Source organism: Trichosurus vulpecula, chromosome 2 (genome assembly GCF_011100635.1).
Source record: "Trichosurus vulpecula isolate mTriVul1 chromosome 2, mTriVul1.pri, whole genome shotgun sequence".
Classification (NCBI taxonomy): Eukaryota; Metazoa; Chordata; class Mammalia; order Diprotodontia; family Phalangeridae; genus Trichosurus; species Trichosurus vulpecula.
Window position 1 is genome coordinate 290,388,288 of NC_050574.1, and position 17,327 is coordinate 290,405,614.

Below are 17,327 nucleotides of genomic sequence, written 5' to 3' on the forward strand. Positions count from 1 at the left end.
GTTTTAAATAACCAAGTTTGCCATCTCTTATCACTTTGAGATTGAAGGTGCCTGGAGAGCTGATGGCAAGGGCCTCAGTATCTGGGACAAATTTTCCCACACTCCACTGAGGATTGAGAATGAAGACAATGGGGACGTTGCCTGTGACAGCTATAACAAAATCCAAGAAGATCTGGTGGCCCTTCAGAATCTTGGTGTGTCCCACTATCGCTTCTCCATCTCCTGGACTCGTGTTCTCCCTGATGGGACCATCGGGCAAATCAATGAAAAGGGGCTGAACTACTATGAAAGACTCATCGATGCACTATTGGCAGCCAATATTATACCCCAGGTAAAAGGAGGATTAAGGAGGAGGGGCTTTGGCTGAGAGGAAGGTGGTTAAGTCAAGTGGGACGGCAATAATCCAAATAATATGTTTTTCTGAAAAGCACATATGTTTAAGCAACAAGTGTCTCTCTATATAAATATGTACATGCACATACACCTAATGTATATGTATATATGTGTGTGTATATATGCATATATACACACACACACATATATATATATATACACATATATACATTTTATTTCTATACCTTAGATGCAGGTTACATAGACATATATACACACACGCACGCGTGCACGCACGCGCGTGCTTGAAAGAGGCTCATACACATATCACAGAGGAGATAAGATCACCATCACAAGAGATTTGTATTTCACTTAGGAGCCTGAATGAGCCTGCCTACCTTCCTCTTCCTTGGGGAGGTTTGGCTTGGATCACTCAGAATCTATTTTTTTTCCTTTTATAAAAACTAAAGCAAAACAAGATTATGTACTCTAACTGCGATGTGAGCACTTGATTTACAGATAGATAAGAATATCTTCTTTCAAGAAAAAGTATTTGATGTTCCCTGAAAAGTGGCCGGTGCTCACGTTCAATCTGGTAAAGGTCTCTTCAGCATCCACTGTAAGTTGGCACAGTAGACACAGGGGATGTAAGCCCAGCCTGCAGTGAATCTCCCAGTCCAGGCAGCACTGGTGGCAGGATTTACATCAAACAACAGAGAGTAGTGTAAGACTGCTTGGTAACAAGAGTAAAAATATGTGGCTGTATCCAAAGTCATTAATGGAAAAGGTCAGAGTAGTCAGGGAAGAATAGCATATACAGGGTGCTCTTAAAGTCTTGGACACAAAGGAAAAAATGCACATTTTCAAGAAATGAATGAAATTTTCAACCACATTTTATTTAATTGGAATATTAACAAATAACATCTTCAATGTGATTTCCATCATTCGTGATGCAAAGGTTGATGTGCTTTGCAAGATTCACGTGAACTCGGTGCAGTAACTCCATATTGCCATCAATTTTAGCTCATTCACTATGCGTTTATGCATTCAATCAAGTGTGTTGCATCTATGATTTTCATTGAGTAAACCTTCTCCTTTAGCATACCCAGAAAAAGAAGTCGGGGAGCTAAGGTCTGTTAATATTCCAATTAAATAAAATGTTGAAAATTTCATTCATTTCATTTTTGCCTATGTGTCCAGATTCCAGGGACACCCTGAACTGATCACATTTCTATCACACTTTGTTGTGCATATCAAGTGCTTTCTTTCCTCGTCTGTGGAGTAAATAATACAAGTGCTACTATCATGAGACTGCAGTTTTCACGGTCACACAGCTAGTAAATAATTCCAGAGCCAGAATGCAAGCTCAGTCTTGTGAGGGCAAACCTAGCGCTTCCCACCAGATTATGTTATCTTTCCATGGAAGCCATAGAACTTTAGGCTGGGCCTTGAAAGCTGGTTGGGATTCCTGGAATGAAGGAAGGAATGGATTCCAGTGAAAGGAATTAGCATGAACAAAGGCAAAAAGGAGAAAATACAAATATTATCTCTTATGTTTAGATGCTGCTTTATGGTCTGCGTAATGTTTTACACACCTTATCTTATTTGCAGAAATTAAGTTACTTATTCATGTTCATAGTGGAAGTAAGCAAGAATTTATCCCCAAGAACAGTCCTGATTCCCAGTCCAAAACTGCACTGTCAGTATAGGTGTGGGGGAATTGTCATTCCATCAATAAACATTTATTAAGTGCCTATTACGTGCCAGGCACTGTGTTAAGTGCTGGGAATACCCCTTTCCCCAAAACAGGAACAAGACAGTTCCTTTTCTCAAGGAACCCACTTATGTTTTGCATGACTTCACATGTATAATGGGCATCATATTGGGAGGGGGAGGGGCTGAAGGGAAGGAGAGAACTTGAATCTCAGATTTTTTAAATGAATGTTTCTAGAAGAAAGGGGGGAGACAACATGTAAACAACTATGTATATACACAATATAGAAAGGATAAATTGGAAATGACCTCAGAAAGAAAGCACTCACACTAAGGGGGATTGATTAGAAATATTTCTCGTAGGAGGTAAGACTAAAACCAAGAGGAGAGATGAGAGGGGAGAGCATTCCAGTTATGGCGGACGGTGAGGGTGAGAATGTCCAGAGTCTGGAGATGGAATTGGATCACAGTAATGATATTGGCTTGACTGGAATGGCTAGCATGGGTCAGTGAACAAGGGAGAGGCCGGAGGACAGAATTCAATGCAATCCAGCTCCATATATTCAGTTTCTGCCACATGCAGTACACCATGCTGGGTTCCAGAGATATGAAGCCAAGAAATTCCACAGAACTTTCTGTGTAAGTCTAGTAAGGTTATGAGACAAGTACATGAATAACTATAATACAAGTTAGAATGTAGTAACACGCTGGCTAATGGGAATGGAGGGCATGTGCTAGATCAGGGGTGGGGAACCTGTGGCCTCCAGGCCGTATGTGTCCTTCTAGGTCCTTGGGTACAGCCTTTTGACTGAGTCCAAGTTTTACAGAACAAGTCCTTTTATTCAGGGGATTTGTTCTGTGTAGTTTGGATTCAGTCAAAGGGCTGCACTTGAGGATCTAGAGGGCTACATGTGTCCTGGAGGTTACAGGTTCTCCATTCCTGTGCTAGAGTGTTAGAACCAGGAGACACTGAATGAACCAAAGGCCACTTGTGGACATGTGGCCACCATAGGGATCATCCTTATGGAGAAGAAACTTAATCACACAGAAAACATTTGCAGATGTTATTGGATGGTGTCACCTGGCCTTGCACACAGTTCACAGGGAAAATGTCTCTTCCCCTTTTAGACCAAGATCAATTTCACATGTTTCCAATAGATATCATCTGAGAGAGAACAACCCAGCTTCTTTTTTATTTAAGTGTTTCTTTACTATTTATTTCGAAGTTCTGTTTCAACAATCTGGCTAGCAGCTGTTGTTGGGGCGAACGACCAACACGAGCCCAACAACAAGAACGCTACCAGCATGCTGGAAAAGCACAGGTTCTTTTGATCTGCTTTAGTAAGGAAAGCAACATTAAGGGGTTGACAAGATTACTTTAATTTAGCATACAAATATCACTCACTCAGTTCAGGGGAAAAAGCCAGCACCCTGAACTTCAGAGCAAATACAAAGTACAAACATCGACAGACAGACCTTGACTGATTCAAACCCCAATACATAATTACCAGAGTTTGTAACAAAGTCTCAGCACCCGGGTTACAAGCTGGAGGGCCCTTAGCTACAGCTGCCCAGAGTCTCTGCATCAACACACAGCACGAGTGAGAGCCCTAAACAAATTACAAACATCAACAGACAGACCAAATACAGATTCGTAGTTACCAACATCTAGGTTCAGTCCGGGAGCTCAGAACAAGGGCTGGCCCAGAGTCACACGCGCCACCACTGCTGTGGGTGAGAGCTCCGAAGAAGAGATGGCCAACCCCTGGTTTTATATCTTTTTCAGCATCAGGGGTGAGTCACACACACAGACACACACACACACACCCTCGCCCACTTGACCTAGAATCCTCACAAAGAGGCTACTTAAACCGAAGTGGTCTAAAAGCCTCTGATGTCCCAAACATATCACTCAAACTCATGTGTAAACTAGGCCCTCCCCTGAGGCGGGGAGGTCACCAAGGACTCCCAATCTAATCAAGGAAACAAAGGCCAAACTCTTCAAGGGCTAAGCACTTGAACTAAGTGCTAAGAGCCCATTTTGCTTCCAAGTTCTTAAGTTCTTAAGTAGCTAGAATGTAAAATACATCATCACCAAACATAAATACAAATACATTGCAAATGGTTTTGATTTGAGTTACCCCCTTTGAATTATTCATCTTACAAGTGTAAGATGAATTTAGTTTCTTCCTGAATTAAGTGACAAAGACTTTGAGACTGGAGTATGTGATGAGAGATGGCTTTCTCAAGTCCCCAGTGGAAAACTCTGAGATTGGAAGTAGGCAGAACTCTGGATTATTGGAATTTTCCTGATGTGACTTTTTTTTTAATAGGTGACTATTTACCACTGGGATCTGCCCCAGGCACTCCAGGATGTTGGAGGCTGGGAGAATGATACAATAGTCCAGAGGTTTAAGGAGTATGCAGATGTGCTCTTCAGCAGGCTGGGAGATAAGGTGAAGTTTTGGATCACTATCAATGAGCCCTATGTCGTTGCCAATTCGGGCTATGGCTATGGAGTAGCTGCTCCAGGTAATGGCCCCAGGTCTTACTTGTTGGCTTATTGGTTGGGGATATGTTGTCAGAACAATGAAAATCACAGAGTTCAGCTCAAAGGGTAGGTGGGGGCAAATCTGATAGACTGAGTGAGGTCTAAGATATTTCTGGGTCACAGAAGGAAAACATGGCCCAGATTCTGATATCTCGTCTCCTTCCCTTCAAAGAGGCTCTGAAAAGAGATGTTGACTTTTTCCCCTCCTGAAGCATAGTGTGTGGAAACTGTGAGGGACCTGAGGAATCATCTCCAATCTTCTCATTTTACATATGAGGAAAGAGAGGTTCAGACAGGTCAAGTGATTTGTCCAAGGTAACCTAACTAATGATAGTGCCAGGCCTTGAATCCAGGATTCCAGATTTCTAGCTCAGGAGAATTTCCACTATACTGCTGCCTTGAAACATGAAATCTATAGAATTCATCCTTCTCTTGTCATTTTCCAAATGCTAGGTGTCAATATGTTAATACTCATTATAGTTATAATAAAATGGACCAACATATAAAATAAGAAATTGATTTTTGGAAATGATCAACATGAGAATACGTTTTGCTTCCCTCCTCTGCCCTTCCCTGCCCTCCCTTGCCCCTCCTCTTTCTTCCCTTCCCCTTCCTCTTTCTTCCCTTCCCTTCCCTTCCCTTCCCTTCCCTTTCCTTTTGATAAAAATTTACTTTTTACGAAAAAATACGGTACTTGTGAGTATGGATTGTTTAATTCATGGTATTTGTATCCCCTGTACCTGGAACATAGTAGGTGCTTAATAAATTATTGTTGGTTGATTATAAAAACAAAGCAAAAAATTAATATACCCCATGACATATAAACCCTTCATAAATTTTCATGTCTTACTTGGTCTATTCTAAATTGTAAACTCTTAGAAGAAGAGCACTGCGTCGCCCTCCGTTCAGGGTCATATGCTAATAAATACTAAAAGAGTTTTAGGTGATGACAATGAGGCTGCTCTGGTGGCCCGTGGAATATTCACCATAGAGTTATACACAGGATAAATCAGCTCCCTAGAGTGGGAAAGGGAAATTTATCAAGATTTCTCTCCTGTGACTCTCCCTGGAGAACAATTTTCTCATCTCTCATTTTGTGTTACCTAATGTAATCTTCTCATAATAGATTTGTGTTCCCAGACACCGTATACGATTATAGGGAAGGGGATGCTTCATGTAGGGGACTAATTTTTATTTGCCAATGAAGTATTTCTATCATTGTACATTTTGGGGGGACCGACATTCCAGTTCACCATTCATCCATTCCTTCAACATGTAGGCAGGCTGGTGGCACAGTGGTTAGAGTGTTAGACCTGGAGTCAGAAAGATCTGAGTTCACATCAAGCCTCAGACACTTACATTTACTGTGTGATCCTGAGAAAATCACTTAACCTTTATCTGTCTCAGTATCATAATCTGTAAAATGGGGTGTTACAGAGTTACAAATCTCCTGGGGTTGTTTTGAGGGAAAAATGAGATAGTATTTATAAAGTGCTTTGCAAACCTTAAAGCATTATACGTGAGTTATTATCACTGTCATTGTTATTAACACGTACTTACTTACTGAGTGTCGGTTTTATGCAGAGCACCTGGCCAGGTGGTTAGGAGGATATGAAGGATGGAGGATGATGTGGTTGGAGAGATCAGACATAAACACATGAAAATCTAAATGATGGTGCAAGGCAGTCCCTGGTACGTGCCAACGAGTGGTACAGACAGTAATGACCATGTGGCTTAAGAAGACAGAGGGATGGCATAGGCTGGGGTGGTTCAAGGAGACCTCTGTGGGGCAAGGGAGATTTGAGCTGGGTCTCTGAGGATGAGAATAGGATTTGGAGAGCTACATTTCAGGTGCATGGCAAGAGGGATGGTGGTGTTCGTACGTGAGAAAAGTGAAGTGTCATCTGCCTGGAGTGGAGACTTTCCCTGGGGAGCAGTAGAAGACAAGGCTGGAAAAGATAAGCTGGAGCCAGATGGTGGTGGGTTTGATCAGGCCTTGGCAGCCAAAGAGGCATTGATTAATCCCAGTACAGCTGTCAGCCAAGAGAGGTCGGTGGCCTGAAAGGTAACCAGAAGGAGAGGTGGGCCGCGTTGAGGAATAGCATTGCCTGATGTGGTAAAGGACAGACACTTCCTTCCTCCTTGGGTTATCCATTCCAGAATTTAGTCATCTTCACCCTTGTCATGGTTCTTTTGTTAGTTCTTTCACTGGGGATAAAGTGGATAGAGTGATGGACTTAGAGTCGGTAAGGCCTAAGTTCAAATCCTGACACACATTTACTGTGTGATCCTGGGCAAGGCACTTAATAACTTTGCTCAGTCTCAGTTACCTTATCTTTAAAATGGGGACAATAACAGCCCCTACCTTAGAGGGTTGTTTTAAAGATTAAAAGAACTGCTCTAAAACCCTACGTAAATACAGGGTGTTCCTAACGTCTGCAGACGCAGGCAAAAATGAATATTCTCAAGAAATAAAATGAATGAAATTTTCAACATTTTATTTAATTGGAATGTTAACAAATAACATCTTCAATATAATTTCCATCATTTGTGATGCAAAGGACGATGCACTTTGCAAGATTCACGTGAACTTGATGTAATAACTCAATAATTCCACATTGCCATCAATTTTAGCACATTCACTCTCAGGATATGACTATGAAATCATATGATGTTTTTTGAAGTCGGAGATGTTATTTGTTAATATTCTAATTAAGTAAGATGTTGTTGAAAATTTCAATCATTTCATTTCTTGAAAATATGCATTTTTGCTGATGTGTCCAGACGTTAGGAACACCGTGTACTACCTATTTTTTGAACTGCTTGGCACCATTTTTTTTTTGTTTGACTTTAACTGTCACCAAATCAGACAGCTGGTGGAAGTCCAGATGTACTCTCTGCTTTCTGAATCCTCAGTTCCTTTGCCTTGTGTTTTGTAGGCATTTTCATTAGACCAGGCACTGCTCCCTACATTGTTGGCCATAACTTAATAAAGGCTCACGCTGAAGTCTGGCACCTGTATAATGATGTCTACCGAGCCAAGCAAGGGGGACTGATTTCTATCACCATCAGCAGTGACTGGGCAGAGCCCAGAAACCCTTCTAAACAAGAAGACGTGGACGCTGCTAGGAGATATGTTGAGGTCTGTTTAGATTTTTTTGGTTAATATTATTCTCTCTTTATCTGCCTGTCCTTCCTCTCAAGTCTTTTTGTTAGCCCTTCTTTCATCGATGCTATAGTGCAGAGAGTACTGGCCTTGGAGTTAGGAAGAGCTGAATTCAAATCCTTCCTTATCAAGACCCAATAGAAAGATAACTGAATTGTGAATTAGAAAAGCCAACTTCTTAGTTATGGCTCCGCTGTTTGTTAGCTGGGTCATCTTGAGCAAGTCACTTAATGCCTCTGTGTCTTGGTTTTCTAACTGATGAAATGAACTCTTGGCCTACCTATAGGAGATTCATTAACACAAAAGTTCTTTGGGGCTTTTGTAGTTGTCCTTAATATTATAAGAAGATAAGGTTATTATTAAACAAGTGGTCCTTACTTTATGGATGTATATAGTAAATTTGTTGTAAAGCAAATGCTGTTTCCCATTGATTTCTGTTATGAAACTGCAGATAAGGTCACATAGAGAACATCACCAATAGACTGATTTGAAAACTTTTCATGAAGGTTCAAGATTTTTGCTAGGCCCATGGCATACTCTGTTTGTAATCTTGGAAATGCTTTTTTTTTTTTTTTGCAGGGGCAAAGGCGGGGCAATTGGGGTTAACTGACTTGCCCAAGGTCACTAGTAAGTGTGTCAAGTGTCTAAGGCTAGATTTGAACTCAGGTCCCCCTGACTCCAGGGCCAGTGCTCTACTCATTGTGCCACCTAACTGCCCCTCTTGGGAATGCTTTTGCAAAACTTTGATGATGCCAAAATTTCCAGCCACTATCAATAAAATATAGGAATTTTCTCCTTGGGACAATTCTGACTCTTATACTTGGAGTTCTGATTCTTAGCTCCTGAGACCCTCTAATCTAAATGTTTTATTATGTTTAATACAGTTGGGCTACAGTGTCATACTTGGCCAGTAGGTGCCACCATGTTGCATTACACACCATAATATAATACTCATTCCTTGGGTTTGAGGCCTTAAGTTTTTGTGGTCTTGATTTTCTGTCAGTTTGAAACAAAGAAGTGTGTTCTTATTCTCTGCCTCTTATCTTATGTGCAGCTTTATTTACCCAGGTGACTAGGAAAGTTTCCTAAAAAACTCAATGAATTGAGAAAACAAAAACAAAACCTCCCCTGACCAATTTAGCCCTTTTCAGTCTGAGTTGAATGACTAGAAGCTAGATGAAGATGGACAGTCCCTTGGGGTTGGCCTATAAAGGATTGATTATTTTGGTCTCTAAGATTTCTGCTGTAGCCTCTAGTGGGGGCTGCGGGACATAAGGAATACCCATCCCCATTGCAGAATCAGGAGGACAGGACAGTGGTCTCTCTTCTCCTACTTTTGGGGTTCCCCCAGATCCCACTATTTTGGTCATGAACCAGTCCTGATGTCCCTTAGCCTCCTTTTCTAAGTCTTTTCCAGATCTTCTCTCTAAAGCTTCCTCTCTCAAGAGTATGTATTTATATATGTGTGTGTGTGTGTGCGTGTGTGTATGTATACTGTTTCTTCTGAGTCGATCACAAACAGACACCAAATGAGGCACTTACATCTCTAGCAAAGTACGGAAGGCCAAATGGGGAGGGGTGCACAGAGATTTGGTGGCAGACTCTGCCCTTGGACTTGACTGCCCACAGCCAGGGCTTAGCAGTTCTCCACACTGAGAAAGTATTAGCTCTCAGTAAAGACTTCAAACTTTAATTTCCTCATCTGTAAAACAAAAGGGTTAAAGTTAGGTGATCTCTAAGGGACCTTTTCAGCTGTAAATAGCCTGATCCTAAATTATTTACCACTGGTTTAGTTGTCTTCTCCCCAAGGTGCCAGCAAAGCTGTTAAGTAGGCCACACTCTAAAGATGGAGCTAGGCTTTCATCACCGAAGGCTTCCTGGAATTGCTGTTTGGAACCAGATTTTGAGGGTGGGGAGGTGGGTTGTGCCTCCTGGGCAGCATCTCATGTTAAGTTTCAGCTTTGTCCTTCACTCCTCTAATTAGTTTATGGGAGGCTGGTTTGCACATCCGATTTTCAAGAATGGAGACTACAGTGAAATCATGAAGACTCGGGTTGGGGACAGGAGTGCAGCAGAAGGACTCGACAAATCCAGGTAAGAGCTTTTCACTTGCAGTTGGCCCAGTGGCTATCAGAGGCAGGTATCATACAGAAATCCTGTGTCTTCTGAGTGGAGTATAAGGAATAGTCTATTGCCCTGGAGGATGTTACTCACCTAGAGCCCTAACTAGAAATCCTAACTCCCAGGAAAAGCACCACAAAACATGCCCACGAAAAGCAGCATAAAAGTCACCCCCAAATCAACTTTTAAAGACAAATTCAGTTGAGAAGAGACTTCAAGGAGAGACTTTGGGCATCAGGGCACACAGGCCTATTGGAAGGAGGTGCCTTGGGACAGACACCCTGTTGTGGGGAAGTAAAGACCATAGGAGAGTGTTGCTGGAGATGTTAAAACTTAGGGAGGGAACGGAGTTGGCCCAGTTTTACCTTACCTGGTAGTGTGGGAGGAGGAAGCTAGGCAATCTGACAACTTCCAGTTTTCATTAATTACTTCTGCTAAGTGCCAAGCTCAATTTATTTCTTCCTTGTTGAAAGAATATGTGCTGCAAGTGTAAGGGACAAAGTCCCAGGCACCCAGCCTTAGTTCTGGCTCTGTACTCTCTCTGGGTACTTGTCTCTCTCTCAAGGAGGACAAGTGTCCAGACTCAGCCTGTTCCCTCTAGGTGATGAGTTTCAATAAGTGAATTTATGTGATGAAGTGCCTTCTTTCCTGCATAGACAGGACACCTCTTAATCTGGCACCATCTGGACGTGGGTCGGCATTAAGATTAATTTTCCAGAGAACCTGCTAGAGTCAGGGGATAGTCTGCAGCAAAGAGACAGAGAGAAGGTACTTGGGGGTGAAGGTAAGCTGGGAGAAGAATTCAACTGATGACAATGTTAGCCTCAGGTCTCTGACTAACTGAGCCCACCAGCTGATGACGATAAAGGGTTAAGACAGAACTGACTGGAGACTACTGAGGCAGTATATTATAGACACTGTCACACGGGACTGTTTGATCTGCGGTTTCAGCTTAATTGTTATTCTTTGTTATGAGAGGCAGCTCATCCTAGTGGGGAAGAAGGGCTTGTTTTTCTCCTGGAAATAATCATGCTATAAAGACAAAAGGGCATTAATAAAATGTGCTTTTAAAAGAAGATAATAATTTAAATTTAAAAGAAGAATTTAAATTTAAAAGAAAAAAATAATTCATGGCACTGCACCTTGCCTAATAAAAATTTGTCGATTTTATTTTTCAATCTTCTCACCTCCCCAAGAACTTCCCTCTGTCTTTGAGATTTCAGTGTCAAGATCAAGTCAGTACCAGGAAGTGCCCATCTTTCTTTGCCTCTACTGTGAGAATCCTCCCTGGCCAAAGGCATCTGTAATAGCTCCATCTGCATTTGAGCTTTTCAAGGTGGAAAATGAGAGTTTCCATCAATCAAACACTCCCTAGTCAGGAGTGAGCTCCTCCTTTGTGCTTAACCATTTGATGGGTGCTGTGACAAATACAAGAGAATTATAAAACAGCCTCTTCCCTCAGGGAGTTGAGAGTTTAATTTAGTTGGGGATAGAAGAGGAAGCAACTTAAGCCTGTTAAACTCTTAGATCCATTCTAAGTACAACCGTTATTCAGGATAGTGAGAGGTCACTGGGGTCTGGAGCAGTCAGAGCAGGCTTCGGGAGGAAATAGGGACTTGCTGAATGAATGGGATGTGGGAGAAGAGCAGGCATTCTAGGAACGGGCAAAGATGTGGAAGCAGGAGTGGGCAGGATATTTTCAGAGATCACAAGCATAAAGTATTAGAACTGAAAGGGATATTAAAATTATGTAGTCCAACCCCTTATTTAATAGTTAAAGAAACTGAGACCTAGAGAATTGAGAAATTTGCCCAGGGTGGGTGAGGAGACCCACCTGAATGAATGACAGGTCTTAAACTGGGTACTAGGGAGAAGAATAGATAGCAGGTGCTCAATTGGGAGGGCCTTGAAAGTCACATGGAAGAGTTTGCAGTGTGTGTAATGGGCAAGAGGAAGATGATCTTGAGACAGAGAGGACCTTAATGAGCATGGGTTTTAGACATCTTCTACCAACTTGTCAGAAATGCCAGTGGAGTTCTCCCTCACCTTGTGACAGTGGGAAGTGGGTAGGCAGGTGTCCAAGAGCAGGGGAATTTCCAGTAGAACGTCTTGATTCATCAAACTAGAGGTCACAGAAAAGGCCTGAAAAGGAGGGCCAAGGCAGGCCCAGAACAAAGCATGGTATACCCTACCCACCTGCCTCCCCAGTATTTTTCCATGGGTGAAATCAATTTAAAAAAGACAGACTCTGGTGATTAAAAAGATACACAGAAATTAGGGACAATTATATGTGAGAACTACCTAAAAACACAGAGTGCTGTGTGTTCTATGACAAAAAGAAAGGAAGAAAAACCTCGGGGATGTGGATGAAAAAAATCTAGTTATGAAAAAGCCTATTCGTTTTAAATTCTCCCTTCTAAAAATGAGAATTAGATGAAAAGAAGTACTCAAAGGAACGGGGAATTCAATACATGGATGCTAAAATATGAGAAAAACAAAGGATACCAGAGACTTATAACGATATAAATGTGATCCTAGAGCTAAATATGTGTATCAGGAGTTTGTGACATGGGATTTTTTTGAAATTCAGTCAGTTACAGGGTATAGAATTAGAATGGGTGGTGCTCTAAATTTGGCTGCAACCTGTAGGGCAAACATTTTGAAGCGGGAATTAGAGGATCAAAAGATTAACCTGAGATCTCCTTGTAGGGGGCTTTGCTTTGGTGATGATGGAAGGATTACACACCCCTAGTTTTTTTTTTCCACCTAGCCACCTGAGTCATTCTCTTCTGTTCACTGTGGAACCGTTGTTTCTATTTGGCAAGCCCATGGGATGACTGTGAGTGTAGGCCGTTGAAGGCCTGGTCAAGGTGAGGGATGTGATGCATCCATGGGCTCCTTGAGAAGGCCCCTTCTCACTGTCTTTGCCTTTAACTTTAGACTCCCAGAATTTACTGAAGAGGAGAAGAGGAGAATTAATGGCACATTTGACTTTTTTGGCTTCAATCATTATACCACTGTTTTGGCTTATAACCTGGATTATCCAAACTTCAACTCCTCCTTTGATGCAGACAGGTAAGCCTGCTCTCCTCTCTGAACACAAAGAAAAATGGAATCGAGAAGTCGACTTCTTAGCTTTAAATACCAGCTCTGCTCCTTGACACCTATGTCACCTTGGACAAAGCACCTAACCTCACTAGGACTCAGATCTCTCATCTATAAAATGAGGGAGTTGAATCAGGGCAGGTAGGTGGTGCAGGGGATAGAGCCCTGGGCCTGAGGTCCAGAAGACCTGAATTCAAATCCAGCCTCAGATGTTTCCTAGAGATGTGACCCTAGACAAGTCATTTAACCTCTGTTTGCTTCTGTTTCCTCATCTGTAAAATGGGGATAATAATCGCACCTCCCTCTCAGTATTGTTGTGAGGATTGAATGAGATAGCAAATGTAAAATGCTTGGCATAGTGCTTGGCACATCGTGGGTGTTGGGTTCTCGAAGAGGACTGATGACATCAGGAAGGTGATGCGTTGACTTGTTCCTGGACTGGATATGAGTGGGGTGGAACTTTGCAAAGTTGTCAGCCTTATGCTCTCCTCCAGAGTCATCCAAGCCCAGTGGCAGGACAAAGGTCAAGATGATTGGCAATGGCTGCCATATATAGGCACTATACAGCTGGAGACTCAGAGGTTAGGTGACATAGTCAGGGTCACACAGCTAGCCAATTGCAGAGCCAGGATTGACAGTGAAGAGAACTGGTAGCCTACTGGATCCTTTTTGAGTTCAGTCCAATGTCTAGACAAATCCAGACTCTTTTCCCATGACAAACAATGAACATTTTATGTGAAAGGCTGGGATGGTCGGTCAATCAACTGTCAATATCTCTCTCTCTCTCTCTCTCTCTCTCTCTCTCTCTCACACACACACACACACACACACACACACACACACATACACACACACCTGTTTGTATCCAAGGGTAGCCATCTCTAATGTGGGGGAGGGTTGAAGAAAAAAAAGAGATTTATGTGATAAATTTTTTATACATTTAAAAGGAAGAGCAAGTTGTACATAATAGATTTGCAGTTTCATGTGCAATTATCTTTTTTATTATACTATGTTATAAAAATTCTTGCTTTATTCCATAAATTAAAAATAAAATGAAAATATATCTTAAAAATGCACACAGTCCGGAGATAGGTGTGGGATATGGATGGGGATTGGGCAAAAGGAGATTGAAGCTTCTGTCTCTCACTAAGTCTAATTCTTATCCCAAGGGGTGTGGCTTCCATAGCAGATCGCACTTGGCCAGAATCTGGCTCTTTCTGGTTGAAGACTACTCCTTTTGGCTTTAGAAGGATCTTGAACTGGTTAAAGGAAGAGTACAACAACCCTCCAATTTATATTACAGAGAATGGGGTTTCTGAGCGAGAAACCTCAGACCTCAATGACACCTTAAGAATCTATTACCTACGGACTTACATCAACGAAGTTCTCAAAGGTACTTGAGCATATATATCATCAGCTTGTGACTTTCACAGATAAAACTTAGGGCAGATTTGTAAGACAGTGGTTTACTGGTAAATCACTCATTTCATCAAGGACAGATGCCCCCTCTTAGCTCTGAGTTCTGTCTCTCTAGGTTTAAACCTCTTGGACGAGAGCCAGTCACCCAAAGTGAGTTACTTCTATCTTTCAGCTGTGTCTCTTTGTGTTATTAACCTTTGAACCATGACAATGGCTGGAAACTTTGGTTTCTACCATAAATTATTCTTTGCTGAGAGCACTTACTGGTATTTCCAGAAAAAATGATCCTATTCTTAATATTAACCTTGGGCCAATAGGACAAGGGTCAGTAGACCAAGGTCAGACCTAGAGCTAGTAGGGCCATTTGGCCATTTCAAAGGAACCTTCCAATGTAGGAAGAAAAGAGTGATCACTATTCAACTATGGAACAAGAGTGTTTAGGTGGTCTTACCAATCTTAATTACAACTATTATGTTACATGAAAGTTCGATTTTGTTCCTCTTTAGTAACTAGCTCATTTGGAGTGGGGTGAAAAAGGCCAGAAAAGCATTTGTTGAATTCAAAACATGTACGGTATGTCTTGCTTTTTTTGGTGCCCTGTTTTGTTCCCATAATTCTCACATTTCAGGCCCTAAAAGGGTGCAAATGGTCAAGGCCTTTCCAGACCTTTAGCTTCATAAGACCAGCTCCCATGGACAACTATTTGGACAAGAGAGAGCAGTTTACAAGTTGTCCAAAGGACAATACAGCCTAGAGTTAAAGCCAAACCCAGACTCCGGAGAGTTTAGGTCTTGGCTCTACTGAGTTAATATGCAGAGAAAAAGGTCTTAGGACCTTTGCTCACAAAAACTATTGTGCTTTGAGAACAAGAGAATTTTATTTACATACTGAGTTGTCAAAAAAAGTGTCCAAGACCCTCTTGTTGAAAACCCCTAGAAAAATCTTTATACACAAATCAAACTCTTGCTTGATGATCACCAAAATGAATTTCCATTTATGTCCTATTTGTACGTAGTGACTGTTACATAAAGAGAATTAGGTGGTAAGAGACCACACACTGCCTGAGAGACAGGAGGAGATGCCTAATCAAAGCAAAACAGAAGACTGAGTCAGCCCTAGACAGCAAAGTGGCAGAATCCTCCAGCTCTCTGTCTATGATCCTATATTGCCACAGTAGGACAGGATAGCCTCCCTCCTTGTTCTGCAATCCCAGTTTGTAAAATGAGCACAAGACGAATGAAATAGGGTGGGGATGGGAGGATGATTAAGAACAGAAGGGATTTGGGGGAAGAATTTCCAGAATATGAAGTCTTCATTAGGAGGAAGGGGGAGAGGTATATTAAGGTGCTACTAAGCACAACATTGTACTTAGCCCTCAGGAAACCTCATACCTGGGATTCTCTGTTTGCACAGCTATCCAGGATAACGTGGATATACGTGGCTATACTGTTTGGAGTTTGATGGACAATTTCGAATGGGCCACTGGCTTTTCAGAGAGATTCGGTGTGCATTACACAAACTACACTGATCCCTCCATCCCAAGGATCCCCAAGGAATCTGCCAAGTTTTATGCCTCTATAGTCAGATGCAATGGCTTCCCAGACCCAGCCAATGGGCCACACTCCTGCCTCCAGTCAGAAGGTGAGACACGGCAGGAGGAGCTGCCTAAAACCAAAAAGAGAAGAGGCTGGGTGAAAGGGGAAGGTCTGCTCTCTCTCTGCCTCCCACTACATCCCTAAAGCCCAATGTGACACATGTTCCAGGGGATTCGTGTCATGGCATTAATGGCATTCTGAGTTTTCTAAATTGAAGTTACTCAGAGAAAGCCAGTGGAGCCTAAAGGAAAGAAGCCTGGACTTAGAGCCAGACAACCTGGTTTCAAACACTTCTTAGCTGTGTGACCCTGGTCAAGTCACAACCTTTCTCAGTTTCCCTATCTGTAAAAGGGGGAAAATAATCGTACCTTCCTCACAGGGGGGTCGTGAGTACCAAGTGACATATGTGAAGTGCCTTGTAAACCTTATGACACTCTATAAGTGCTAGCTATTATTCATATTGCAAGGCTTCTAGTCCTGGTATACCACTGACTTTTTAGATAGTTTAGGGTTGTTGCAACCTTTATGGGCCTCAGTTTCCTCACCTATCAAATTGGGATAATATATTACCTACTGTTAATGTTATATTCCCTATATTGTTATTGTGATGATCATATAACAGTAGGGATTATTATTTATTCAGTTTATACTATTGCTAGACACCACATCGCTGCCTTTCAAGAGTCAGTAATAACATAGTTCATACTTGAAAAAAATTGCCAAGTCCTTTATATATATAATCTCATTTGATCTGATATGCCTTGATGCATTTGTTCAAACTGATTCCTAGAATACACTTCCAATAATAATAATGGCTCACTGATATGCATTTAATATAACCCAGCAAAGTGGAACCTGCAGGTTTACTACTGATAGCGAAAAGCAAACTTTTTCATTGTAAAGATAAGGCCACCTTTTGGGACTTATGGGCTCTACGTCTCAATTTTTAGATTGAAAATATTTTGGGAAATAAGTAGAATAGCTGAAACTGGGAGAATAGACCATCTTGTACGTGCTTCTCTCCTAGATGTTCCCACCGCTGAATCTGTGACAGACAAGCAAGTTCGGTTCTTGGGGCTGACGCTGGATGCCACCAATGCAGAAATAGCCTTATACGTACTCTTCGCTCTCTTGATTATCGGTGTCTGTGGACTGGCATTGCTATTATATAAATATTGCAAGGCGTCTAAAAAACGTCCAACAAGTGCTAGCCAACAGGAAATGAGTAAATTTTAATATTTGCTGTATGCTCTACAAGTTGGGGAAGCCAAAGCACTGCTAAGTTCTTAGCGTAATACTGCCTTATTCACCTGTTTTAGATTGA

At 41.8% G+C, this 17,327-nt stretch overlaps 1 protein-coding gene across 1 annotated transcript in view; it reads left to right on the forward strand.

Moving 5' to 3' along the window:
* LOC118837034 (lactase-phlorizin hydrolase-like) overlaps window positions 1-17,327 on the forward strand; it is a 37,197-nt gene extending 19,870 nt beyond the window's left edge. The window contains exons 7-15 of the mRNA XM_036744063.1: window positions 41-331; window positions 4,380-4,578; window positions 7,537-7,739; window positions 9,748-9,857; window positions 12,825-12,959; window positions 14,159-14,382; window positions 15,822-16,049; window positions 17,031-17,228; window positions 17,323-17,327. Of these exons, the coding sequence (XP_036599958.1) occupies window positions 41-331; window positions 4,380-4,578; window positions 7,537-7,739; window positions 9,748-9,857; window positions 12,825-12,959; window positions 14,159-14,382; window positions 15,822-16,049; window positions 17,031-17,228; window positions 17,323-17,327 (1,593 nt within the window). The remainder of the gene's footprint in view (window positions 1-40; window positions 332-4,379; window positions 4,579-7,536; window positions 7,740-9,747; window positions 9,858-12,824; window positions 12,960-14,158; window positions 14,383-15,821; window positions 16,050-17,030; window positions 17,229-17,322) is intronic.